The sequence below is a fragment of the Mustela lutreola genome, chromosome 2 (assembly GCF_030435805.1).
Source record: "Mustela lutreola isolate mMusLut2 chromosome 2, mMusLut2.pri, whole genome shotgun sequence".
NCBI classification, from domain to species: Eukaryota; Metazoa; Chordata; class Mammalia; order Carnivora; family Mustelidae; genus Mustela; species Mustela lutreola.
Window position 1 is genome coordinate 106,490,674 of NC_081291.1, and position 27,423 is coordinate 106,518,096.

Genomic DNA, 27,423 nt, shown 5'->3' on the forward strand with positions numbered 1-27,423 from the left:
CGAGATTTCGGAAACCCACATGGGCCTCATCTGGCTTTTCCAGCTCATTCTCCCTTCCACATGCCAGACCAAAGTGTCAACACAGTGAGGGAGCTGGCCTTGACTATCCCGTCTCCAGGGGACCAGAGATCAAGTTCCAGCCAGGTTCTGGGAGACCTGGGTTTGCTGACTGGTAGTATTGCAGGGAGGATAGAGAACTTTATTTGACCAGCACCCTAGAAGACTCCTTAGAGGGGATATGGGGTGAGGGCTGGCAGGAAGCAAAGGGTGTCCAAAGGCGTTGGTGGGAGGGAGAAAGGAAGGACAACACCTAGGGAGAGGGAGGAGTCAGGAACCAGGGCACTCAGCCAGCCAAGAGGATCAAATTCCTCTGGGGTGAACTCTGAGATAAGCTCTAGGGACCTGTGGGCACGGGAAGCCCGAGAACAGAGAGGCAGAGGAGAAGATCCTGCCAGTGCACCTACACGTGGCCGCGGTCCTTGTTCTGACAAAGGCCAGTGGGCAGAAAGACTCGTGGGAGCCACTTCCCTCAGGGCCCCCACCTGCCTGCCCTTCCTTGCCCCTCACTGCTTGCTGGGAAAGCCAGAGAGGGAGAGAAGACGATGGAGCCAGACAGGACTCAGATAAAACTTGACCCCAGGTGAGTGAGGGTGGCAGGCCTAGAGCCAGGAACCAGTTGCTAAGCAGCGGAGGCCGCTAGCATGCTGGCCTGGCCCTATCTCCCTTCCAGGGCCTTTGGCTCCTAGGACACAGAATGGGGCAGATGAACAATGGTTTGGCTGTCCCTGAGGTCAGTGTGACCCTTCAGAGCCTTGGCTTTGCGCTCAGTGGGGAAAAGAAAAATCCCAAAGGTGGGGGCTGTGAGGGGCAGGCATAGAGCTGTGGACCCATCCCTGGTACTTAGGGCCCACTCTTTCTCTGAGGCCCTACCCTTTTTCTCTTGTCAGTGCCTGACCTGCTGCCCCAGTGGAAGTGGAGAGAGTGGGCACCAAAGTCAGGCCTGCCTATAGCCCTGGGGCACTTGTCTTATACACTAGCCTGGCCCATTTGCCATTTCCGCTAAGAACTGGGGCATCGAGGGGAAATGTACAAGCTCCCTGAACTCAGAAGTGTTTGAGGGAGTGTGAGATAATTGGTATTCCTTCTGGTACCTTCCATGTTCTGAACACAGGCTGGTATCTCTACAGGTACACAGCAGATCTTCTGGAGTTACTGAAAACCAATTACAGCATCTCGTCTGCCTGCTTCTCTCATGCTCCCACTGCAGCCCAGCTTCTGAGAGGTGAGTCAGGGGCCCTCCCCAGAGGGAGCTGAGAGGAGAAATGAGCATCCCTGCAGGGAGCCAAGACACCTGAGTGATGCTGATGAAAGGTGGTCCTGAGCCAGCCTGCCTGTAGAACATCTGTCTGTCATGGTTAAGGCCTTAGAGAAGAGCAACTCTTCAAGGATCCAAGAGGCCAGAAGAGGGGCATTGTAGCGTAGCCAGGGAGACAAAGCTGCATGCTGGACCCCCCACAGATCCCAGCCTCAAAGCTCCTGCAAGTTGGGGACACTGGCCTGGAGTATTGTTCACACCCCAGAGCCAACCAGGGATTCAAGATGGCGCCCATATGATCCAAGCCCCAGAGAATCCCCCTTGGGGCCTCCACAAGAGCCTCTGGGAAAGGGTCATTCTAGAGGGGTGGTCGCTATGAATAATGTCCTTAAAACTTAGGCGAGCCTGTAGAAGTATTCCAACAATGTTGGCCAACTAGATCTTATACTGAATTGCTTTGAAAATGAAAAGCAGAAGACAGGTCTCAGTTTATTCCCTGGCTGCCTATATGACAACCAAACGACCCTAGCTTTTTTATAGCAAACATGGCTCCTATCCCTATTTCATTTCGTTTTCCTACTGCATGATTAACCACCTCTTAGACATTGATGAAGAGGAGTCTGTGTCTCTATGGTATCTTTTTTAATATAAAGATTTATTTATTCATTTGAGGGAGAGAGCATGAGTATGGTGGTGAGGGGCAGAGGGAGAGGGAGAAGCAGACTCCCTACTGATCAGGGAGCCCAATTCGGGGCTTGATCCCACGACCTGGGGATCATAACATGAGCCCAAGGAAGACACTTAACCAACTGAGCCACCCAGGGACCCCCTCTATGGTATCTTTAATGTTTTTGCATAACCTCCTTCCTGATATGGTCACTTCAGGGAGTAGACTTTCTGACCACACAGGATGTGGTCAGCGTGGATCAGGAGGCAGACAGGGGCACGTGCTTGGACAATGTTCAGCCTGGTTTCAGAGCGAATGACAACACTTTCCAGAGTGTCCAGAGAGGCTTTGCAACTGCTCTGGGGTCCGTGCTCATAGCCAGCTTCTCTGTCCAGCTCCAGGAACCTCTCGTTCAGAGTGCAGCTGGTGGGACAAGTGTTCCATTAGCAGTTTGCCAACCAGACGCTATTTTGTCCCCCAAGGAACTTCTGGTAATGCGCAGAGACTGTTTCGGTGGCCCCGACTAGAGGGCGCAACGGGCATCTAGTGGGGGAAAGGCCAGGGATGCTGCCCTGAACACAAAGGCAAGTCCCCCACCACAAGGAGTTGCCTTGAACAAAGTGTCCACGGTGCTGAGATTGAGAAACCCAGCCTCACACAGGAAAAATCGATCTCACATTGCTTTGCGACAGATGTGCAAATAGAGGCCCCAGGGATCTTCAAAGAAGGGAGACCATGCTGGGTCTGGTAGCCCAGCGCTCTGCCTCGTTCCCAGGGGGGATGTCGAAGAGCGGAGAGCAGGCAGCGCGCGCTGCTGGGTTGGGATCGAGACAGAAGGGGCAGGCACGTGCCGCGGACCCCGAGCACCTTGATCCCGCAGGGTTCCAGGTCGCTGGTGGAGAAGCAGGGGACAACCGAGAGGGCTGGGCAGGTGAGGTGGGGCGTGAGGAGTTCAGGCGGGGGAGTTGCACTTTATCCTGCGGACGGAAGGAGCCGGGGAGGGCTCCGAGATTGGGAGGGGCTGGACAGGGCTGCAAAATCATTAATCAGTAAACGGGATGGACTTCGGGGAAGGAGGGCCTCGAGAAGCCGGGCTATGCATTGGAGACCATCGCCCCAGCCCAGCATGGGGAACATGAGTCTGAGCCGGAACGGTGTCTGGGAAGAGAGCGGGGGTTGGAAAACCGAAGCAAGCCCAAGAAAGAGCGGGCTGCCTGCGAGATAGCTAGACCGGGCGAGTGAAGGAAAAGATCCCGCAACTACCCCGCTGGGGATCCGGGCAGGCTGAGGGCAGCGGCGATGACCCCGAGAAACTGGAAAGCCCCAAAGAGGCTTGCCCTGAGGACGTGGCAAAACTCTTCCTCCTTAGCCTATAAACTGTTGCTCCTTAAACTTGGCTGCCATTGAAGGAGGAGCTCTTGGGGGAGAATTACCAAATCTGTTTTTGAAATGCCTGTGGTATGATTGCGATGACACTCCCTCCAGGATTCTTAAATGGACCGATCCAAACATTTCTGTGAAAGAGTGATGAGCCAGGAAAAGCCAAGGCAATTTTGAAAACAAGTGTGGAGGGCACCTGCCCTACCAGGGGTTAAGACCTAGAACGAGGCTAAGCAATGAACACTGACGTGCAAAGGACCTAACAAGTAGAAACGTGGAACCGAACAGGCGCCCAGAAATAGCGCCTGCTTGGGCATGCGCTCTGTGAAGTGATGCCCCTGCCCACCCCCCACCCCCTCAGTGGGCAGAACGGAATCGTCAAGAAGTCATCTAGACAATGTATTTGTCCCGGGGCGGGGCGGGGATCCGAGTGAAAACAGATCCAGTGTAGGTTTAACCCAGACAGCTAAAATACCTAAATGTAAAATACAAACGTTTTTTACAAAAGGCAATATAGAAAGATATCTTTCTGTTTGCTCTTTTGTTTTTATTTTTGAAACTTTTGTGATTTAAAAATCATTTTTGATGGCTATGATGAAATGCTAGTTAAAAATGTACACAATTTTATAATATAATTGCAGTAATACAATAGGTATGCACTTTAACCCGGGTGTTTTTTAAAGCTACCTTTTATTGAACAAATACTACTTGCGAGATGCTGTGCTAAGAGGTTAGTGGGAGGATGAATAAGCTGTCCAAGGTCAAGAGCAAGCACCAAGTGGGATTTTACTTGGAACACAAGTATCTCTGACTCCAGAGCCTATGCTCTTAACTCTCTTGAAGACAAACAAGCAGATATGAAAATAACCTCTGGTTAGGAACTAGCTGAAATTATGGGGGGTACTCTTTCAAGATTTTAATGCTCTAATATTGTTTTCATTACTTTTTAAAAAAAATCATCCTATTGGAGATATGGTGGGAAATTTGCTAGTTGCTAAAGGTGTAAATGTATTCAAAATGGTCAGTTCGACAAGCTTTTCCCAAAGTGTGTTTCTTGGAATATGAATCTCGAGTAGTGCCTCATGAACACAGAATCTGTAAAAAAAATAAGTTTTATAAAAGTTATATTCTATAACCTCCACTAGGAAAGTACAGTATAAAGCAGATTAAAAACTTGAGTATGGGAGGAAACAGGTTTAACTTTAAGGCATCTCCATAAAGCCTCTGGCCATAGAACATTTTTGTCCCATATCTATTAAGATGCAGAAAATAAGATAGGGGACAATCTCCAAAGAATAAATGAGTTGCATGGAGAGCAGTAGTGTCAGGATCTATGGATGCTGAGAAACTTCTTTCTTAGCTTTTGTGTTGTGGCAGTGAATACAAGAGCCTATAGATACTATAAGTAGGAGAAAGAATATAGACCGTCAAAGCCAGAAGTTAAAAGAAACTGCAAATCATGTCTGTACTGAAGAGTCACATATGCCCCCAGCCCACCTTCACAAACTTAAACAACTTGTTAGGGTTGCGTCTCATTGTTCATTTCGCTCCACATTCCCTCCCATAGCTGTGGGAACGCACACCAAGAGTCAGCCTGTGAAATGGTTAAGAGTATGGGCTTAGCCAGAAACTCCTGGGTTTCAATTCCAGCCCGGTAACTTCCAGGCTGTGTGACCATGGGTAAGGTGCTTAAACTCTAAGCTTAGTTTCCTGGAAAAGCCTATAAATGGAGATGACAATAGGAATTCACATGGGTTATTTCTTTCACTCAACAAATAGCCACAGTTGCTGTTCCACGCACTCGGAGATGGAACAGAGAACAAAGTTTGACAAAGTCCCTGCCTTGCAGGACTTTACAAGGGTGTGTTGGGGGGAGGGGTAGGCAGCAGAAAAGAGACAAATAAATAAATATGTAAATAACCTCACTGTGGGAGAGAGATGGGGCACTCAGGGAAAGCTGGTGAAGGAGGGGCATTTGAACGGGGATCTCAGTGAGGAGAAGCCAGCCATGGGAACTAGGGAGAAAAACTGAATGGGCAGAAACCGAACGCCACCAAGCTCAGGAGGTGGCACCGCTGACATGGTCATTGGGAGGCTGAAGGGGTGTAGGAGTGGTAGGGAAATCCCAAACCTCAGTAAACAGGGACCAGTGAAGCTATGGTGTTTGACATGGGGGAACACAGGGTGTGAGAGAGGGTGAGGGTTCAGTGCCAGAGACCCAGGGTCAGAGGCCATGAAGGGGACTGTGGTTCTGGGAGTCAAAGTGGACCAGATTTTCAAAGAGGAGGGAGCAGTTGAGTTAGTGAAGACTGGGAAAGGCTCCGGGCTTGAATAGCTTTTGAAAGGTCTCTTTTTACTCTCAGCTTTCCCTGAGCTGGGGGAGGACAAGGGTCAAGCAGAGGTGGGCAAGTCTTGCCAACAGAGGCCTCGAAGAGTGACTCTGCCTTCTCACAATGGACATCGGCTTTGAGAAATCTACTGAATCGGGACACCTGGGTGGCTTAGTTGGTTGAGTGTGGGACTCTGGATTTTGGGTCATGTCGTGATTTGGGGTGGTGATCTCAGGGTTGTGAGATTGAGCCCTGCAGGGGTGGGGGGAGCTCCACATTCAGTTGAGGGGTGGGGAGAGGATTCTGCTTGGGATTCTTCTCTCTCTCTTCCTCTGCCCCTCCCCCTGCTCCTGTGCTCTCTCTCAGCCCTGACCTTCTTCCGTTCTCCGTGTAATTATGTCAATATTTTTAGTTGGTTATCTTTATAGATTTATTATTCCTTTAGATAACTTCTTATTCTGCCAAGCAGGGGCAGTACTTCCTGACTTTGCACTTTGTAAGATAAAGATATTTGTGCCCCACTCTTTCCTTCAATTCTTTTCTACTTTTCTCTCCCCAAACATGGTTTAATTTAATTTAATTTAATTTTAAAAGATTTATTTATTTGACAGGCAGAGACCACAAGTAGGCAGAGAGGCAGGCAGAGAGAGTGGAAGAAGCAGACTCCCCGCTGAGCAGAGAGCCCGATCAGGGATCAATCCCAGGACCCTGGGACCATGACCCGAGCCGAAGGCAGAGGCTTTAACCCACTGAGCCACCCAGGTGCCCAATTTTACAAATAACCAAACATGGTTATTAATTTTGCAATCTTCTTTGTCGACATGAGACCTTTTTTTTAGGTCTAAATTATATACAGTAAAGGGTAATGATCTCAAGTGTATATTGTGATGCATTTTTGCTTGTGTGTACATCTGTGAAACCACCACCTAGACAAAAAAAATAGAACATTTCCAGCAACCAGTAGGGTCTCTTGTTTTTTGTTTTTTGTTTTTTTTAAAGATTTTATTTATTTATTTGACAGAGAGAAATCACAAGTAGATAGAGAAGCAGGCAGAGAGAGAAGGGGGGAAGCAGGCTCCCTGCTGAGCAGAGAGCCCGATGCGGGACTCGATCCCAGGACCCTGAGATCATGACCCGAGCCGAAGGCAGCGGCTCAACCCACTGAGCCACCCAGGTGCCCCCAGTAGGGTCTCTTGTACTCCCACCCCAGTTACTATGCCTCCTGAGACCACTACTTAGACCTCTACCATCTCTATAGATCATTTTTCCCCATTCTTTAATTTGTAGAAACAAAATCAAACAGTATATACTCTTGTGTCTGGCTTCCGTCACTCATCATTAAAGATTAAAGATTAATCTGTTTTGTTGCATGTATCAGTTTATTATTTTTTTTATTGCTATGTGATACTCTATTGTGGGAATGTATCACAATTTACAGCATGGGTTTAGAGCACCTGAGATTGAGTCTGGCATCGGGCTCTCTGCTCAGCTGGGAGCCTGCTTCTCCCTCTTCCTCTGCTGCTTGTGCTCTCTCTCTCTGTCCAATAAATAAAATAAAAAATCTTAAACAAATAAACAACATGGGTTTGAACTGTGCAGGTCCACCTATATGAGGATTTTTTTTTCCAATAAATATATGTACGGTGCTGTAAAGATATTTTCTCTTCCTTGTGATTTTCTCTTTTTTAATAAAGATTTTATTTTTAAGTAATCTCTACACCCAGCATAGGGCTCAAACTTACAAAAGTCGCATGCTCCACCGACTGAGCCAGCCAGGTGTCCCTTTATGATTTTTTATTTTATTTTTATTTTTATTTTTTATTAACATGTAATGTATTATTTGTTTCAGGGGTACAGGTCTGTGATTCATCAGTCTTACACAATTCGCAGAGTTTACCATAGCATACCTTCCCCAATGTCCCAGCCACCCCATCCTTCCTACCCCGCCTCCATTCCAGCAACCCTCAGTTTATTTCCTATGGTTAAGAGTCCTTTGATTTGTCTCCCTGTCTGGTTTCATCTTGTTTCATTTTTTTCTTCTCTTCCCCCATGATCCTCTGCCTTGTCTCTCATATTCCACGTATCAGGGGGTTCATATGATCTGTCTTTCTCTGACTGACTTATTTTGCTTAGTCTGAGCTTGTCCTTTCAATGGTTTCTTTTGACCAATGGAAATATTTAATTTTAAGAAAGTCCAATTTATCAATTTTTAAATTCATGGGTGGTGCTTTTGTGTCCTATTTTGCCTGTCTTTTTTTCTTTTTTAAGATTTTACTTATTAATTTGACAGACAGAACACAAGTAGGCAGAGAGGCAGACAGAGGGAGAGGAAGAAACAGGCTCCTTGCTGAGCAGAGAGCCCGATGTGCGGCTCGATCCCAGGACCTTGAGATCATGATCTGAGCTGAAGGCAGCCGCTTAACCAACTGACCCACCCAGGCACCCCAGATGTTTGCCTATCTTAAAGTCTTAAAGATCTACTTCTCTGTTTTCCTCTAAAAACGTTGTTTTAACTTTCACACTTAGGTGTTTTTGGATGATGTGAAGGAGGGGTCAAAGTCCTTTTTTTATCCACCAAAGGAAAAAACATCCTTTGAAAAAACATCCTTTTTCCCATAAATTGTAGTGGAGTCTTTTGTCATAAACCAGATGACCATACATTTGTGGATCTGTTAATAAATTTTGTTTTTTTAATTAAGTGCTGGTAAGTATAAAAAAATTTTTTTTAAAGATTTTATTTATTTGACACAGAGAGAGAGAGATCACAAGTAGGCAGAGCAGCAGGCAGAGACAGAGGAGAAGCAGGCTCCCTGCTGAGCAGAGAGCCTGACTTGGGGCTCCATCCCAGGACCCTGAAATCATGACCTGAGCCGAAGGCAGAGGCTTAACCCACTGAGCTACCCAGGTGCCCAAAGTGCTTTAAAAATATTACACATTCTTCACAAAGATTTTGAAGAAGCATCGCTGAGGGTAGGATCTGGGCAGCTATTTTTAACAACTACTCAAAGGATTGAAGTAAACACTGAGGAAAGCTACTGAATCACTTTTAATTTAAGACTGACTATGAGGCCAACATGAGTCAAATGTCCCTGGAGCCTTTTTGGGTATCCATTTTTCTTTTGTTAAGATCCCTTCCTAATGTCCCAGTTTCGTGACATAATTTTTGAAATCAAATTTAAACAGCCCTAAAGTATACCATTAATTACATTGTGCTTTAACTATAATGTTAATTGGTCCACGTCTGCTAGCATGACACCTTTCACTGGAAATAGTAAAGTTGACTAGGCAAAGCCAACCTCCTAATTCAAAATTTTTGCTAATTAAGTAAAAACTTGTTTGGTGTCTATATCCTGGTTGAGGTAAGCCTAACGATACCTAGAATTATCTGGTCTAGTCTCTCATCCATGCAGAAGAATGACTACTTTTTAGCTACATGTTAGATACTCTAAGTCTAAGAAAATGCCATTCTTCTGCATGAGTGGGAGCCTAGACCACATAATTCTAGATACATTAAAGCCATTTAGATCCAAACGAAGAAGCCCATATCTCCTGCCCCTCAGTCCTGGACTTCAGCTCAGGAGACTCTGCCCTCTCTTTCCACTTTAGCACTGGGCCCTGCAGAAATTGCCCTCACAGTCATCATGACCTTGCTTGCCCTGGGTTCAGTCATCATCTTCCTGGAGGATGCTGTCTACCTGTACAAGAACACCCGGTGTCCCATCAAGAGGACCACCCTGCTCTGGAGCAGCTCTGCACCCACGGTGAGGGCCTTGTAGCTGCCCTTTGGGAGGGACTAAACAAGACTAAACAATTAGAGGAAATTTGAGAATTCCTCTAAACTCAGCAGTCCAAGTGAGCAGAGGGTTGCCTGCTTCTACGCACTTAGAATGGGGGGTTGTAATTTCCGATTGCAGTCAGGTCCCCGTGCTTGGAAAGCCAACAATTAGTGGGACAGTGAGTTTGAATTCTTAGAGCCAGGAGACAGGTAGAGAAACTGCTCAGCCCACCAGCATCCCTACTCACTACTTCTGGCCACAGTATTACTGTTAAAAGAAATATCCCTGCCTGTAGAGGAAAGCAGTGGTTCCTCAGAGGGGAAAGAGGGAAACTATTTTTTCCCCATAGGGACATACTCAGCTCAACCCTTATATTGTAGACCTTTTTAACTCACCCTCACAGACATTATATAGGTCTCTGGCTTGCTCCCAGGACCTAAGACTGGACTTCCGTTTCTTTGTAAGGTGTGTGTGTGTGTCTGGGGTGCAGAATGGAGCCCTTGAGGTCCTTTTCTAGCAGAGGACATCTGCCTGGGCCATCTCAAGTCATCAGAGATGCTCTAGTAACATGCGATGTTGAAAGGGAAGGGTTGGATCTTGACCCAATTCTTCCTAAGGATGAACTTACCTACACTACTTCAGGGGTATAGGATGAGATAATCTTCAAACAGGCACCAGACTTAAGGTGACCTGCTGTCTCTAACCCTAGATAGAGAAGGAAATGACCACTGAATTAAAAAAACAAACAAACAAACTTAAAAAATTAGTTCACTTTTTAAAATTAACTATTTTTCCAGCCAACCATTGGAAGTAATGACACCCCAACTGTTCAGATTTTGCTTCCTTGAGCCCTTGCCATAAAATTTTTGAGAGAGTGAGCACAAAGACTCCCTTCTTGCCACAAACAGCTTCTCGCTCCTCTCCAAGCAGGTCGTGTCTGTGTTCTGCTGTTTTGGTCTTTGGATCCCTCGTTCACTCATGCTCGTGGAAATGGCCATCACCTCGTGAGTGTCCTGCCCCACCTGCAGCTCTGAGCTGGTCACCCTTTTGCTCCCCACTCACCCAGGACCCAGGACTCCGGGGTCCACATTTTCTTTTAACCCATATCCCTTCCATAAATCCCTGCAAACCAATCGATCGTGAATCTAGCCCCTTTCAACTTGTGCTAATCAGGTCCCTTGAACTTCTGGTTCTGTTCATCCTCAGTCAACCATTTTGTTCCTATAGGCCCCAATTCCCCTCTTCCTCAGCCCCGGACCCTCTCCTCTCTCTCCCTCTTGCTGGGTCACATATTCTGAATACCTGGTCCCTACTGTGTCCCCCTCAGTGAGCCCCACCTCTGTTGCACCCTTTGTAGTCAGGTATCCCCTCAGCAGGCTGCCACTTCCCCTCTGTGAGGCTCACCTCTGTTCCCACTCCAGGTTTTACGCAGTATACTTCTACCTGCTGATGAGGGTCATGGTGGAAGGTTTTGGTGGGAAGGAGGCAGTAGTGCGGACACTGAAGGACACTCCGATGATGGTCCACACAGGCCCCTGCTGCTGCTGCTGCCCCTGCTGCCCCCCACTCATGCTCACCAGGTGAGGTGGGAGTGAGAGGCTTCCTCAAGGAACAGGTTAGCCTCTTCCCGCATTTCCCCAAGAGCCTCTCTGGCTCTCTCAGCCCTGTTTCAAGTCTCTTGGAATCAGGCAGGTATGGAACAAAGCCAGTGATGAGAGGGTGGGCATCTCACAGCCACCACCCACACAGGGGTGAGGAGAGCAGAGGAAGGAGAACTCCAATTTCCATCCCTTCAGCTCACTGCTGCCCACACACTTGGGCACTTGGAGCTAAGTGGACTTTGGGCTACTTACTTGTCCCTTTTGCCCATTTTGGTTAATGAGATTGGGGTCAACATTTTGATAGATCTTGCCCAAAAGGCAGCATTCTTGTCTGGGGGGAATGAGTGGGAGACAAGAAGAGAGTTTCCAATGCTCTCAACATTCTGGCTTCTTTCTATGTCCCCATCCATCTAGCCATTTTGGTGTCTATTATGGCAGCCAAGCCTCAGCTCAGGAGCACAGTGAGGGACCTGGAAGGTGTTCTTGAGGTAGGCAGTTTGTGGGTTCATGTTCCTAACCCTTTTCTTCCTTCAGGAAGAAGCTTCAGCTGCTGATGTTGGGCCCATTCCAGTATGCCTTCTTCAAGATAACACTGAGCCTCGTGGGCCTGTTTCTCATCCCTGATGGCATCTTTGACCCAGCAGACGTAAGCCAGGAGTAAGGGGCAGCAAAGTCTAAGACTCACTTAGTACCTGTGAGCTCTAGAAGGAAGAGCTGGAGCCAACATCTGCTGCAACAGGGCCCCACAGGCAGGGTAGCCGCAGCAACAGTGTGGCCATGGGAAAGTAGAGGCTTGGAGACTGGTGGGGAGAGGAGAGTGGAACAGGCCAAGACTTTGGGGGCCTTTTTTTTTTTTTTTTTTTAAATCACCTTTCCCACTATGGAAGAGGAGAAATAAAAGCAGGAGAAAAGGCTCACCTCCCTCACTACTTTTTGATCTGCCACCAGATTTCTGAGGAAAGCACAGCTCTGTGGATCAACACTGTCCTCGGTGTGTCTACCCTGTTGGCTCTCTGGGCCCTGGCCATCATTTTCCGTCAAGCCAAGATGCACCTGGGCGAGCAGAATATAGGAGCCAAATTTGTCCTCTTTCAGGTAACTATACCCTGGGAAAGAAAAGCTGGTTAATATTAGAGCTACCAACAACGGGGATTCGGAACTGGGACTAATAAAGACCAAAAGTGGGTCTGGGAATCTTCTTAAGCCTAGGTTTCCTATGAGCTTTAGAAAATGATTCCTGTCCCTTCCCAGATTTGGCTTTTCTGTGCTGTAATAGCTTCCTAGCACCGCCCTCAAAAAGGATCACAAACTGGATGGCTTAAAACCACAAAAATTTGTCTCACAGTTCTGGAGGCTAGAAGTCCAAAATCAAGGAAGGGGTCAGCCAGGCCATGCTCCCTCTGAAACCTATAGGGGAGAATTCTTCCTTGCCTCTTCCTAACTTCTGGTGGTTGGCCAGCAATCACCGGCTAGCAGCTGCATCATGGATTTTGTCTCTGTATGACATGGCACGTGTTGTGTGTCTTCTGTCTCTTTTCCCCTTCTTTGAAGGACAACAGTATATGGGAATAAGGACCCTCCAGTACGATGTCATCTTAATGATACCTAATCAGTTAACCAAAATGATGATGCTATTTCCAAATAAGATCACATTCCAAATAAGATCATATTTAAGATCACTTCAAAATATTACTTTAGGGACCCACTTCAACTCTTAAAACATGTATTATCAACCTTCAAATCTTCTACCTTTACTTTTTCCTACCCAATACTTTCTAAAGCTCCATAATTAATCACTACCAGGAGCATCAGCATTATCATAGTCGTGAACTACTTTCACCACATGTTTGGGACTTTTCATACATTTACATCTAAATTTTCACATTCATCTTAGGAGTCATTATTATTCCTATTGTGTAAATGAGGCCCAGAGATGTCTTTGGGCTTGCTCGAAGGCATGTAGTTATGGGGCCAGAATTTAAGTCTAGATCTAACTCTCAATTCCTCCTTCTCATCACACTGCCTCTTCACCTGCACACCTCTCTTGAAGTTCTCTGCAAGGCACATTTTTTCACTTTTACACTTTCCATTTTCTAAAGCCTAGAGAACTTCCACCAAATGCAATGATTTCTAGCCCAATCTTGTTTTCCTTCTCTCTCCACTCTTTCTGTCTCCTCGCTAGGCCCTTTTCCTATTCCCACAGCATAGTGACTGCTTTGTAGTTAACAGTGTGATTTCACATAAATTCTCATTTGATCTAAGCAGATGCCTCCAAGATGTGGGTTTCTGGGTGCATGGTAGGTAGAATTGAAGATGAGATGGGCCAGAAGAGCCTGAAATGAGTCAGGGGCTGAAAGGGCAGAAAGAATCTGGGCCACAGAAGCATTTAGGGTCATGCCACAGGCTAAAAGCTCTGTGTCTGCCGGGCCTGCCCATGACTATCGGGGGCCGCCTGCCCTGAAGAGGCTGATTCTCCAGAAAAGAGCACTTGGAGGGACAGGTGTTGATGAAGCCTCTGGACAGAGATTTTCTTTTTCTTCTTTTTTTCCTCATTGTATCAAAATATACATAAAATTTACCATTTTAACTATTTTTAAGTGTAGAGTTCAGTGGCATTATGTGCATTCACATTGTTGTGCAATCATCACCACCATCCATTTCCAGACTTTTTTCGCCTTCCATGTAGAGACTCTGTACCTATTGAACATTAATTCCCCTTTCCCCCTTTCCCCCAGGGCCTGGCACTGTAAAGATTTTTCGAAGGGTGCTTTCCTTCATGGCCAATTGCCCATCATTTTAGGAGCAGGGAATCTCAGGTCCTTGAGCCAGATGGAAATGGTTTTCTCTAACCATCCATCTTGTTCATCCACTGAGTGCTCATTAGTAGCCGTGGCTGAGATAGGGAAATAAACATGGACCCCCAATCAGTTCTTGTTTCTTGTCACATCTCATAAAATATTGGGTAGAAGACAAGATTATAATTTGCCTAAGGATTACAATTCCACAAAACTTTACTTAAGTGAGTTTCAACCCTCTGTAACTGCCAGATCAAAAGGTCAGCTGAATGCACCGTGGAAGGCCAAGCGCAGCGGTGCACCGACTGGCCTCAGTGCCACGGGTGCTGGGCCTCTCCTGCCCTTGCTTCTCTTCTGTTCTGCAGGTGCTCCTCATCCTGACTGCCCTGCAGCCATCCATCTTCTCAGTCTTGGCCAACAGTGGGCAGATTGCTTGTTCACCTCCCTTTTCCTCTAAAATCAGGTCTCAAGGTGAGCACAGAAGAGTTCCTCTCTCATTCCAGAATGGGTGAGAAGGGTGGGTCAGGGAAAAGAGGACCTTAGAACAGAGGTTGGGCCAGCCTGGCTTCTGCTCAGAATATTCAGAAAGGGGATCTCCGAGAAGTCTTGGTGGGGTTTTAAGGAGATGGTGACTTCTCTGACAACACAGAGGAGAGCTGCAATCCCACAGCTTGAGGCCAACCCTCTTGGCCAACCCAGGAAGGCACAGGTTCAATTGCCAGCTTCTGGGAGAGGAATGGGTGTGATCTGAAAGCAGGTCATGCTGATAGGGGCGCCGGGGTGGTTCAGTTGGTTAAGCACATCTGACCCTCGATGTCTGCTTGGGTCATGATCTCAGGGTTGAAGACTCGAGCTCCACATCAGGCTCCATACTAAGCATGGAACCTGCTTGGGATTCTCTCTGTCCCTCTGCCCCTCCCCACTGCTTACTCTCTCTTTCAAAAAAAAAAAAAAAAAAGGAACGTCATGCTCATAAAACATGCAAAAGAAATGGGGTTTAATGCTAGTCTCATATTGCAGAAGGTGGAGAGTCAAGTTCCAGTTTTGGCTTTACCATTAATCTGCTACTTTACTTATGACAACTTAATATCTCTAGACATGGTTTGAGGACAAATTGGAGAAAGTTTTGCTGAACTCACATGCAGGGCTGCTAGTGGGATACCATCTCTACAATTTAGGATAACTTACATTATATTTCACTCCATGCTGCAGTTATGAATTGCCACCTCCTCGTACTGGAGACTTTTCTAATGACTGTGCTGACACGCATATACTACCGAAGGAAAGACAACAAGGTTGGATATGAACCTTTTTATTCCTCAGACCTGGATTTGACTTCAAATTCCAAAGTGGACATTGAAAGAGACATTGTACACATTAAATGGTCACAAGATTTCCTCACTGCCCCTCAACCTTGACCACAGGGGAATGGATTCCATTTCCAGAACAAGATGACAAATTACATTTGACTTTAGGAGATGAAGAATTATGGAATAGAATGCAATTATTTTGGACCTTGTCTGGAGAAGGTATTTTAAGTTTTATAATAAATGGGATAGAGTTTAAAATTCTACAGTTGGGTACATTGCCTCTGTACATTGCCACTATTAGCCCTTGAAGCTTATATATTGAAAGGTCACTCTGAGTTTTCCCAAAGCCAATGAAAGGGGGGAAAAGTATGTGGAGTTTGCCTGTTATACGAACAGGAGTAGAAATCAACCAGGCAAGCCCTTATGATTATTGTGGCATTATTTACAATAACCAAAATATGGAAGCAACCTAAGTGTCCATCAACAGACAAATGGATAAGGAAAATGTGGTATAGCTATACCACAATGGAATATTATACAGCCAAAAAAGGAGACCATGCCATTTGAGACAACATGGATGGACCTAGAGGGTATTATGCTAAATGAAATTAGTCAAACTGAAAAAGGCAAATACCATATGATTCCACTCATAAATGGAATCTAAAAGAAAATGAATAAACAAATGAAAAGCAGAATCAGAACTATAAATACAGAGAAATGATGGTCCAGAGGAGATGGGGTGAGGGGTTGGACAAAATGGGCCAAGAGGAGTGGGAGATATGGGCCTTCAGTTGTGGAATGAGTTAGTCACAAGAACAAAAAGAGCATAAGGAATACAGTCAATGAGGGGCACCGGGGTGGCTCAGTTGATTAAGCATCTGACTCTTGAGTTTGGCTCAGGTCATGATCTCAAGCCCTGTGTCGGGCTCTTCGCTCAGTGCAAAGTCTACTTAAGACTCTTTCTCCTTCTCCCTCTGCCCATGCACACCTGCTCGCTCTCTCTCTCTCTCTCTCAAATAAATAAAATCTTAAAAAAAAAAAAAAAGGAATAGAGTGAATGATATTGTAATAGCAATGTAATGGGACAGATGGTAGCAATACTTGTGGTGAACAAAGCATAATGTATAAACTTGCCAAGCCACTAAGTTGTACACCTGAAACTAATGTAACATGGTATGTCAACAACAACAACAACAAAGGAACTCAACCAGGCAAAAATAGTACAGACCTGAAGTCTCAGAAGAAACCAGGCTTCTGAAGATCAGATGGAAGGCATTCTTTCCCTTACAGATGTGTCATTAGGGCACTGATGACATTAGACCTCATAGATCTGGATCAGCCTCCCTTAGAGGGCCAATGGCTTTTTGAGCCTTCTATGCAAAGCTGCAAAAGGATTCCCCTCTTAATGTGGTCATGAAACAGTTTTGAGGAGACAAATTAGGTTGCAAAAGCAAAAGAACTGCGGGTATAGGTAAAAGTCCCAAATAAATAAAACATCTTATACATATGTATACCAGGTCATAAACACAGGAAATGGTAAATTAGGTAAAACCACTTTGCCTTTATTTGGCTAAATGACAAAGGCCCAAATAACTGGAACAAATTAATAACACTCACATAGGAAAACAATATATTGAACACCGATTGAGGAAAACACCCCGTGAATGCTGGCACTGCGGATGGGACTAACAGTCATACCAAGGCTAGCATTTCTTCCCAACATACCTTTTTCTTTTCAGGATCCTCCATACAAAGCAACCCAACCAATCAAGTCTCTGTGTTTAAAATAGTCAGTGCCCCCGGAAGAAGAGTGGGAAAGCTCTCTTTAAACCTAAAGGAACACAACCTGAGTCATCCTAGTGTTAAACCTAGCACTTCGTTTTCTACCCCAATCTGAGTATTAACATAAAACTTTGGCAGACAGAAAATCTTTCTTCTTTCTTTTAGAGAAAATTAACATTTAATAGTATAATCCTAAGAATATGTTCTACTTATTTGGAAAAATAGAAGCTAGGGACCACTCTTTATCCCATGACAATTTATTCTATGAGAGAAAACAAGAACATCATTGTATGACTTTGAAAAATACAACCTTTAAAAATACTTACATTGGTAAGCTTAAAAAAAATATCATTAGTTAAAACCATTATTAAGGGAGCTTTTTTTCCTGTTATTAGTTCAACTTCTGGTGAAAGGGTGTGCTGACAGAAAATGTAGAAGCTATGGCTTTTAGGGAATTAAAGAAAAGCAGCAAAATATAATTGATTTGGAAAGATTTTAGATAGATCTATAACAGGGTCAGAAAGGCAATGAGCTCCAGAAAAACAAAAGTTACCCACAAATCAACATAATCCAGAGAAACCAAAGCACTGTGAAGAATCATCACAGGGAGAATATCCAGAGGCTGCCTGACCAGTTGTGTGGTCACAAATAAAATAAGAAAAATCTAACTCTGGTGCTGCGTTATCAGCAACCAGATAAAGTCAAAAGTTCTCCTGACATCCTTCATATTTTTTCTTATTTAGGATCTTCAACTTCCTCATATCCCCAACCTTCTTACCCAAGCCTCAGCGAAAAAATGCTCTTTGGCTCTAATTATCAGAAATGGCGGCAGTAGTACAAAGGATCTGTTTCTACTCCTCGAAAGTTTCAGCCTCTCTTCCTTACTGCTACTGAGTCTAGTGTATGAAAAGAGCAAACTCTCTGCCCAGACATCCCAAGATAACTAAAGTAGCACCTCCTCAGCATTCTGAGGAGCATGGAATGTCTCCGTTCTTCTGTCTTACAGACTGGGCTCTGAAGCCAACTGGTGGTTAAGGCTCTCCCACCTCTGCTACATTTGGCTTATTGCTTGTGTGTGGGATTCAGGGAAACAGATAATTAACATTAGAAATCAATCTTAACAGTTCATATTAAAATTAATAATAGCAAATTTACAGATCACAGGCATGGTCATGGTAGGCAAACCACTAACTTCATTTAATTAGGCACAAATGATCAAATAATACATCACCCCGACAGCTTCTTCCCTCCACCCATCCTTGTCCATTTACCCCATTTACCTTTAAATAGGATTTACCATTAAATAGGATCCCATTTACCCCAAAGTAGCTAATATGCCACACCATAAATTTTCATCTTCAAGTCAAAAGTACTTCAAGATGCACTAGTGTTAGGAGATTGGGGCCACAGAGGCTCGTCAAAAGGGGTGAGAGGGCTTTCCAAGCACATGTGCATATGCTGGACCTGGCAGTCTTGGAGAACTTACCAGCAGAGCGGTTATATTCCAAAGGCAGGGAATGCCAAAAGTAGCCCACTGACAGAGCAGAGGAAGAGATCCCAGACAGTATATTTGAGAGGAGTGACACACAGGGTGCAAAACCACATTCTGAGCATCTTCCTTGCCAGATACACTTGATCAATATGTACCTTGAGGGAATAGGTAGGTGACCTTCAGTGATTTTATCATCTTTCTATACGAAGGAGAATAAGACAGAAGTAGGCAAAATTCTCAAAGAGGGAAGACTAAAGCAGAAAAGTAAAATACGTGATCCTATGAAGCTTGTTAATGAAGGAAAACAAGAACTTGAACTGTTGCAAAAAAAGGATTCCAAGCCAAAGCTCATGTAAACCATATCTGATAGCAAAAAGAGCACTTCATGAGAAGAGTCAGAAATGTAGTTTTTATAAGCCATCATGACAACAAGAGATTTCCCTCTCTTTGTGTCTCTACTCTGCTATACTCTGCCTCTCTGGGTGATCAGAAGTTATAAGAAACCAGGTAGTCCTGCTGTGTAAGCAGGCAGTGATTCTAGCCTGATCCTCAGGCAGAAGAGCAGGTTTTATCAGAAAATATTTAGGGAGGAGACTATGAGATGCTCACAGCCCTAGCACTGGGGAAAGCAAAGATAAAATGTGGTTTTCTTAGCTGAAAACACCAAAACTCCACCCCCACAAGGGGTATTTATGAGTGACAGGGTGGGGCCTGGACATAAGCAATTTTCCCCTGAACCCAGCTACAGGATTACTGAAGATGATGGTCTCTTCGGTCATGCAGGGGCACAATGCTAGAGGCTTAAAATGAGCTCACGCTCAACTACAAGTGTTAAGCTTCAGCATCTCTGATGTGGGAATATAAGTGGTGAATCCTCCTGGGCAACCTAACAGGAGCAGTGGGACCATAACCACCAGGCACACATGGGAAAGGGAGAGAATCTGCCATTTTCTTGTAATGTTCTGTGGCCTGCTGGAGGTTGCAGCGGAGGGAAGTCCCAACCAGCTGCAACTCTCAGAGGAAAAGAAACACCACCTGGAGCATTAGTTCCAGTCAAGAACATTCTTAAGAAGGACAGAGTTAAAGATAAGGCTTTAGGAAGGGGTGTGGGGGGGTGTTTCTTTATGCTTTTATGCTTAAATTCTGTGAAAATCTCTCTAAATATTCAGTATGGCTTTGAGCAACATGGATTAACAGATCATGTTCAAACTGCAGACATTTACAAAGTATCCTCTGTAAAAAGCTAGGTAATAAGCATCAAAATAGCAGGGCCAGGGACTTACTCACAGATGGGAAAATTAACCTAACCTGTCCCTGTATAGGATTGAGTATTGTCCCACTCCCCTCCCCAATCACAATAAATCTGGACGTGTTCCTGCCTTCAAAGGTAGACTGTAGGAAAGAGATTGACGAGAGCTCCCAAATAATTGGGTGAGAGTTTTCTGAGAAGATGAACACAGCAGGAAAACCGTAGCTGATGCCATGTGGTCTGGTTCCATCCCCATCAGTGTCTTCCATGGACCCCATTGGGTCCAACAAGAAACTCCTCAGGGAGTAAGAAAAGTTAGGCTCAGATCTCCTTCTTCTCACAGCCAGCCACATTGACACATGTGCAGCAGTACATTTAGGGGATTTGTGACTGCGTTTACTTAGCTTTTGGGTTTTTGTTAAGGATACCAAAATTATGCTATTTCCCCTGCCCCCTGAAATCACTCATCAGCATGGCTCATTGCTTGAAGGACTTGGCAAGCCACTCTGCCTCAGAACAGAAGGCAAACACTATAGTGTATCAGGAAGAAAAGGCCTCTGAGTAATATACCATTTCCTTCTGCCCACTCCTCAGGGGCAAAAAATTAGTTCTACTTACAACATTTGAAAGACTAATTTTTAAAAAATTAATAAAAATGACAATTTCCCTGTCAAAATCACATGAACATAAACAGTAAAGCAAAGTCTGTAGGGAGGGTATATGGATGCAGAACAGGTTTCTGAGGTGTGGTCAGCCTCCTTCTTGGTGTGGATGGGTGATGATGTCTCCTGGAGAACAGGCTGTCTGATCCCATCCTCGGTCCTCCTGCCCCAACTTTCTTTCCTTTGTAGCTGTCCTTAGGTTTAGTGTTGGAATCACAATTCGAAATTCAACAGAGAGCTTCTGAAGGTGATGGGACAGAGGGAGGGGACAGGAAAGAAGGGATGAAAACTTAGTCTTCTTCATCCTCACTGATATCATAAGCTGCAGCTTTGTGCCTGGAGAGGTTTGCTGGGGAGGAAGGCGGGGAAGTCTTGCCAGAGAAGGGCCATCGGAAAGACGGGGATGGGGAGCGTTCCCGAGTAGGGCTGCTGCTGGGACTCTGCTTTGGACTGATGGCCTGCAGCATCCGGCCTTTACCCTCTTTCAGCATATGTTTCTGGGGAGACCAAAAGGAAGAATTAGAAGAAACCTAGGGATCCTACTAAATCACCACTGGAGGATCTGAGACTTCAAATTATCGTGAATGCCCAGTGCAATGCCAAAAGTGATCAAATACTCTAGGGGAAGGATACACCTAAAATGTTAAGCAATTTCCTCCCTAAAATAGTCCATGTTATGCTTCTTATCTAAGGGTTCCTACCTGTTATCCACAGTCACCCAATTCTCGATGACTATGTCAAAGGAATTCTTAAATGGCTACTTGGTCCAGAGTCTAGGCTTCAGGCAAAACCAAAGGAACTCACTCAGACAAAAGGGTACCTATCCTAGTTCGAGAGCTCTCTGAAAAGGAAATTCTATATTCTCCCTAAATAATCTGTTCTGGTATCAGATACTTTCACAGTTAGATGCTTCTTGATAACCCAAGGCTCACTTGCTAAATAATTACACGCACCTTCTATTTGGCTTAAAGAGACCTTGTTACTCCTCAAGGACAGAACTCTCACCTCACCCAGCAGCTCTGCAGCAGCTGTTTGTACTGGAGGCAGCTTTCTTTCTACTGTTCTTCATTCTTTCCTTTCCTTTTTATTTAAAACTATAATATAAAAGCAAACTGGGCAAGGTCACTTGCTTATCACCAGATTTGGAGGTTGACAGAGAGCTGGCAAGATTATTTAGGAGAATGTGTAACCTCTTTCTGTAATGAGTTTAAACAACTTTTTGGGGACAGTTGAAATATAGTTCTGCCCAGTATCAGGAACAGATTAGATAACCACTTAATGTTGATGTCCCTTTCTATAATGCTGTAATTCTTCACACAGCATGAAAATTACCTAAATTTTCCTGAAATTCCCTAAACTGTCCACCAGGAAAGAACATACCAGAGCTCCTTCTGGACCAAACATTTCCAGGAAACTTCCAATGAATTCTCGGGATTTCTCCTCCCATTTCTGAATGAGATCAATGCTTTTTTCCTCCACCTTCTGAACAAATTCTTTTGACTTTTCTTCCACGTCTTTCACTTTCTTCTTTACTTTGTCAACCCGCTCCTGCAAGTGGTATTTCTTCTCCTAAGTAAAGAAATAATTGTTTTAAGAAATAATACTCACTCTGACCTCCATTCCAAAGGGAGAAGAAAAAAAAAGTTTCAGCACGTTACTGATAAGATTTCCAGTCATCAGAATTTCACTTCACCCTAATCTCCTGTTTCTCTAGCACAGTAACAGATTAAATATACTCTGGATGGTCACCTTATATGAAAGTGTGATAATTCAAACATTAAAGAATCCTGGATTAAACTAAAGATATAGAGTATGCTCAGTAACCATTGGGCATATAGCAAATGAAGTCAGATTTTTTAAGGCTACATTAAAACTAATGATGTACTATATGTTGGCTAACTGAACATAATAATTTTTAAAAAAACATAAACTTGGAACATAAACATGCCCAACATAACCCAAACCCTATTCTAGATGAAGATATGTAAGAAGCCACAGGATTACTGCACAATATTGCCAGGAATAAGACAACTCTCATATGTTGAAGTAGCGGATCTTTTACTTAATTTGTTTATGGTATTGATGTTTTCCTGCTATCACTGGCTTATTCTATGATTTTAGAAGAGCTTTTTGTTCTATTTTTAGTATTTAGTATTTAGTATTTAGAGATCTGTTTGCTCATCTGCAAAATGAGGTCCTACCAGCTTCCCTAAACAGAAAGGAAAATGGTATGGATCGGGGGAGGTTTAGCCAAAGGAAAAGTGTTTTTATAATTTTCAGATCATAAAGGGGAACGGGAATATGTTTAATATTTTTAAACACCTGAAGGAGATTCTGTAGTAGGTGGTTAACAACAGCTAGGGTTTATCTGCAAAGCTAAACCTATTTGATGAAGCCATTTCACCTTTTCATTATTCACACAACTGGCAGCAGGTAAGGGAGCATGGTAAACTACTCGTACAGAAGATATAGTTAGCAGCTTTCTTCTTTTAAAATCAACTTTATTAAGATACAATTTATATACAAAATGTATAGCAGTTTGTTTCTAAAAGGTAATATTAAGCTAAGATAAACTATGCTTTCATAAATCAAATTTTAAAACCGAGGTCCACATGCCCTGAGAAATTGCATGCAAAATGTTGTGTGTGCCACTATCCACACAGGGAGAGGATCCATAGCTTTCAGTAAATTTTCCAAAGACCATCCAATTAAAAAAAAAAAAGGTATGAACTGCAGTTTTAAATATATTTGATACAAATATTATACAATGTTAAGTAACATATTATTATTTAATTGGCTGTGTATTTTTATATCAATGTGTTGACTGATACTAGACCATAAAGGCAGAGAATGCCTCTGTTTTAATCTCTTTGTAAAGCTTAGCACAGTGTAATCAGCAAAGAGGCATTCATTGAATTTTGGAGGTGACGGTTACAACAGACAGAAAAGCAACTTTAGCTCAGATGAGGTAGGAGGTTAACGTGTGTCCTATAGGGCCAGGGAACTCTGGGATGAAGCTGGAACTCACATTGATAAAGCTGACATTGAGCTCCTTTGCCGTGTAGCCCCTCTGTAGATTCCGTCTGGCATACACATCATAGTCCCGGACAATTCGGGTGATGATGTCTGATGTGGAGATACCTTCTGTCCTCTGTGTTGGTGCAAACATACCTAATCCAAGAACACACACATACACTGTGACATTCTGGTTAACTCAGGCCATAGGATTAGATGGAAACCGGGAGCAACATTTTTTTACTCAAAAAATGATCTTCTATTACTAAGTGAAGTCTGGAGATACTGACATACAGGAGGAAGACTGAATCAAAGGCTAGGGGTAAGGAAAGGAAGAACTATATGGCCCTAATATTAAAAAATATACATATGGGCCTGGGAGTTTCCCAAAATTAAAATATGTATCAAAAATAGATGTTTAGGGATGCCTGGGTGGCTCAGTCTGTTAAGCCTCTTTTTTTGGCTCAGGTCATGATCCTAGCATCCTGGGATCGAGTCCCACATTGGACTCCTTGCTCAGCGGGGAGCCTACTTTTCCCTCTGCCAGCTGCTCCCCCTGCTTGTGCTCTCTCTTTTTCTCTCTCTCTCGGACAAACAAACAAAATATGTTTTTTTTAAGTTTTTTTTTTTTAATATTTTATTTATTTATTTGACAGACAGAGATGACAAGTAGGCAGAGAGGCAGGCAGAGAGAGGAGGAAGCAGGCTCCCCACTGAACGAAGAGCCTGACGTGGGGCTCTATCCCAGGACCCTGGGATCATGACCTGAGCTGAAGGCAGAGGCCTTAACCCACTGAGCCACCCAGGCACCCCAAACAAAATCTTTAAAAAAAAAAAAGTAGATGCTTAGACCGCAAATTGATGGATATCAGTGCTATGCTCACCTAAACCTCTTATCTGAAGTGTGATTGAAAGTAGATATTGAATTTCTAAGTGCATAAATTTTCCTTTGCAAGGTAGCAATGTCATTGATTCTCTGTTGCTGCCTGAGACATCATAAAGTGAGGATGTAGATCAGCTTACTTACCTGCTTCCTTGATGTGCTTATAAACATCATCGCTCCCAGCAGAAGAATAAGGGATGTCATCATGGGCTACAAAATCAATCTGAAATAAGGAAACATCATTTAAAACTGAGGATCAATGACATCAGAAAGAACCAGTAAATATTCCCCCAGAAAATACTCTCCCAGATTCAGAATAAAGGACAAGGAGAGGCCAGGCCTCAAGTAAACTTTTTTTCTTTATCTCTCTTTGCCTTGCTTCATAAATTCTGTGATTCATTGATAAGCCACACAATTTAATTTTTTTAATCTATTTATCACTCATAAATATGAAGTTGACCAGTTTCTTTTTTTTTTTAGCTAATTCTCCTGGTCTACTGGAAGTGCTACCCTTACACTGCACACCAGTCACCATGCTGTAGTAAACACGACTGGAGGATATGCTGGTGTGTTAGTGACTGGAGCTGAGGAAATCTCCCTATCCTCCTGGGTCTATAAAGATTGGTCAAATAAGGTTTCTAAAAATATGCAAAAGAGGTCACTTCTTCCTTAGCTGGTTTCTCTCTCAGACCATGAGATGAGTGGGAATATAAAAATAGCAACCAAGAGCCCTTTTACTAGAATAGATACATCTATACTCCTGAGGAATGTGAAACTCAAAGCCATAAAAGACATTTAGGTCTTGGGCTTTATCATTTTACTACTGTCAATACTTCTTGCAACAGTGAGAAGAGATCAATAGCATGGGATCAATAATCTTTCAGAGAGATATGCTAACCTTATTTAGTCATTCCTATGTAGGCCATATGCCCTTTACTAATGTAATTGCTAATACGACTATACCTAATTCCCAGAAGTCAGTAATGTGAAGCATGCCTATCAGGACTGTGTCAGAGACTCTTAGCTAACATCCTGATTACCTATGAAAATTTGTCAGGGATTGATAGGCTGCAAAGTGAAAATAAGAATGGTGGCCAAGTAAGACTGCTGGCTGAGGATTCACTGCTAACAAAGAGAAAGGGGAAATTAAAAGTTCCTCTAACCTCTTCTGCCTGAGCCTGCCTGGCTCTGGTTGCTGAAAATAATCTTATTCACCACCTTTAGAATAACTGGCTCGCAAGTATTGATATAGAAAAGCTAGAGTATTATGAAAGGTCTGTTCTAATCCCAAATAGTTTTAGCAGATACCCTTTAGCTTCAGGCCTACCCCCAAGTATTGGTTTTAAAGCACTTTGGCTACTTTTGTTCTTTCTGCCTCACTGAACAGCTCACCTTTGACATTCCACATACTCCTGCTGAGAACTGACAATATGCTTGCTGGTTTCTCAAGCTTGGGGACCTCAACCTGACCTGATAAACTCTTCTCACCTTCCCACCTTTTAGAGGAAACCTGTTTCTTTAACAGGAGAATTAAAAGCAGTGAGGGGTTTTATACTACTAACTCAATGAGTAAAAATGAGAAACCTGGTTTCTGATGCTATACAACTTGTAGCCCAAAATCAAAGACATGAAACTAAATTTAAGTCAATATATAAGAGAACTCTATGTTTATCCATCTTGTTTCCTGGAACTTTCTGAGAGCACAGCTCAGGCTCTTATATTCTATAGGACTGGTATGTTAGGAGGATGGACATATTCATAGTGTGGGGGTATAAAATCACTTAACTGAAGAGTACAGTTTCTAGCCCTGCTACTGTGTATCCTGGACCAGGTTATTTGGTCTCTCTGGCTCTATTCTCATATGTAAAGTAGAAAGAATAGCTACCCAGTAAGACTGTTTTAGGGAGCAAATGAAATATAATAGATATAAAAGTGCTTATAAACCACCAAACGCCATATAAATATCAGGGATGATCATTATTAGTAGTAACAACACAGTCATCTCCTCTGTGTGACATTTACATAGAGCACAGAAGTAAAAAATGGCTAGTGGAAAACTACCCCAAATCCCAGAAGTCTTGAGAGTTGAGGGAATTCCAGAACAAGGGATGGGGACGTGTGTTCAGTTTCTTACCCGGTGTTCTGCCAGGAACTCTGGTGTCAAGGTCCAGGGGGCATTCCTCACCACCTCATCCACATAGCGGCAGTGCTGCACTGCATCATAGCGCTCATTTTCATTCATCACCGTGAAGCCTTTGAAGTTGTGCGTAAGCTCATCACTGCAAACTGAGTTCACCACACCACAGAGTTGTAAGTCCAAGTCCTCTTTGCTTAACCATTCCTCAGTCACCAACCTCTCCCATTTCCTATGACTGTAACCAGTCTTCCCACCAGAAAAGAATTTCCTGGGTCCAGCTCAATCTGAGTAACAATACTTTTCCTAATCCAAGATACACCTTCAGGACCAAGTACTCACAAAAAGTATGTTCACACTTTGGAGAGAAGATAAAACAAGGGGCTAAAATCTTTGGCTTTGAAATTAACCTGTGAATTTCTGCATCACTAAGCTTTTAAAAATGTTTTCATGTATTTTCATAAAACTATATTAGACCACATAACATTTGCTTAACAGACTTGTGCACTTCAGTTGATTCAAAATGATAAACAGGGCTGCCTGCGTGGCTCAGTCAGCTGAGCATTTGATGCTTGGTTTCAGCTTAGGTCATGGTCTCAGGGTTCTGGGATCAAGCCCTGTGTCAGGCTCCATGCATAGCACAGGCTACTTGTCCTTCTCCCTCCCTCACTGCTTACCCACCTCCCACACACTCTCTCTCAAATAAATAAATAAAATCTTATTAAAAAAAAAAAAAAGACAAACTGAAATCTAGAATAAATGCTGTTCTTAAGTAGGCAATAGGGGTCACTGTTGCTCCCAAAACTGCAGAAACTCAGCTAAAAACAGAGATAAAAACTGGACCTCTCAGGTCAGAGTGCTTGGAGCTTCTCTCACCAGGTTTATATAATTCATATACTTCAAGTTTTAGAGAGGCTGTTCCATATCTCTCATTTAAAAACCAAAACAAGGGGCCCGTGGGTGGCTCAGTGGGTTAAGCCTCTGCCTTTGGCTCAGATCATGATCTTATGGTCTTGGAATCAAGCCCTGCAT

General features: G+C 43.8%; 2 protein-coding genes across 3 annotated transcripts in view; one reads left to right on the forward strand and one right to left on the reverse strand.

Annotated features, from left to right (window-relative positions):
- Positions 1–376: 376 nt before the first annotated feature.
- SLC51A (solute carrier family 51 subunit alpha) lies at positions 377–15,437 on the forward strand. Its single transcript, XM_059163010.1, has 9 exons — positions 377–640; positions 1,188–1,282; positions 9,299–9,453; positions 10,399–10,472; positions 10,890–11,048; positions 11,604–11,715; positions 12,018–12,164; positions 14,230–14,335; positions 15,077–15,437. Exons 1-9 carry the CDS (start codon positions 603–605, stop codon positions 15,280–15,282), a joined length of 1,092 nt encoding a protein of 363 aa, XP_059018993.1. The 5' UTR covers positions 377–602; the 3' UTR covers positions 15,283–15,437.
- A 1,278-nt stretch (positions 15,438–16,715) lies between these two features.
- The window catches only part of PCYT1A (phosphate cytidylyltransferase 1A, choline), a 44,345-nt gene continuing 33,637 nt past the window's right edge, over positions 16,716–27,423 (reverse strand). For both annotated transcript variants that reach the window (XM_059163008.1, XM_059163009.1), the window contains exons 5-9: positions 26,392–26,543; positions 24,402–24,480; positions 23,388–23,530; positions 21,740–21,928; positions 16,716–20,856 (exon numbers count right to left, since the gene is read on the reverse strand). In XM_059163008.1, coding sequence (XP_059018991.1) covers positions 20,650–20,856; positions 21,740–21,928; positions 23,388–23,530; positions 24,402–24,480; positions 26,392–26,543 — 770 coding nt within the window. In that variant the 3' untranslated portion in view covers positions 16,716–20,649. The remainder of the gene's footprint in view (positions 20,857–21,739; positions 21,929–23,387; positions 23,531–24,401; positions 24,481–26,391; positions 26,544–27,423) is intronic.

What these genes read in the sequence shown, in the direction of transcription:
- SLC51A (XM_059163010.1), top strand. Translation starts at nt 603, where the DNA reads ATGGAGCCAGACAGGACTCAGATAAAACTTGACCCCAG. An exon ending in GGAGCAGCTCTGCACCCACG is followed by an intron (nt 9,454 to 10,398) that starts GTGAGGGCCTTG and finishes CTCTCCAAGCAG; the next exon opens with GTCGTGTCTGTGTTCTGCTG. An exon ending in CCAAATTTGTCCTCTTTCAG is followed by an intron (nt 12,165 to 14,229) that starts GTAACTATACCC and finishes TCTGTTCTGCAG; the next exon opens with GTGCTCCTCATCCTGACTGC.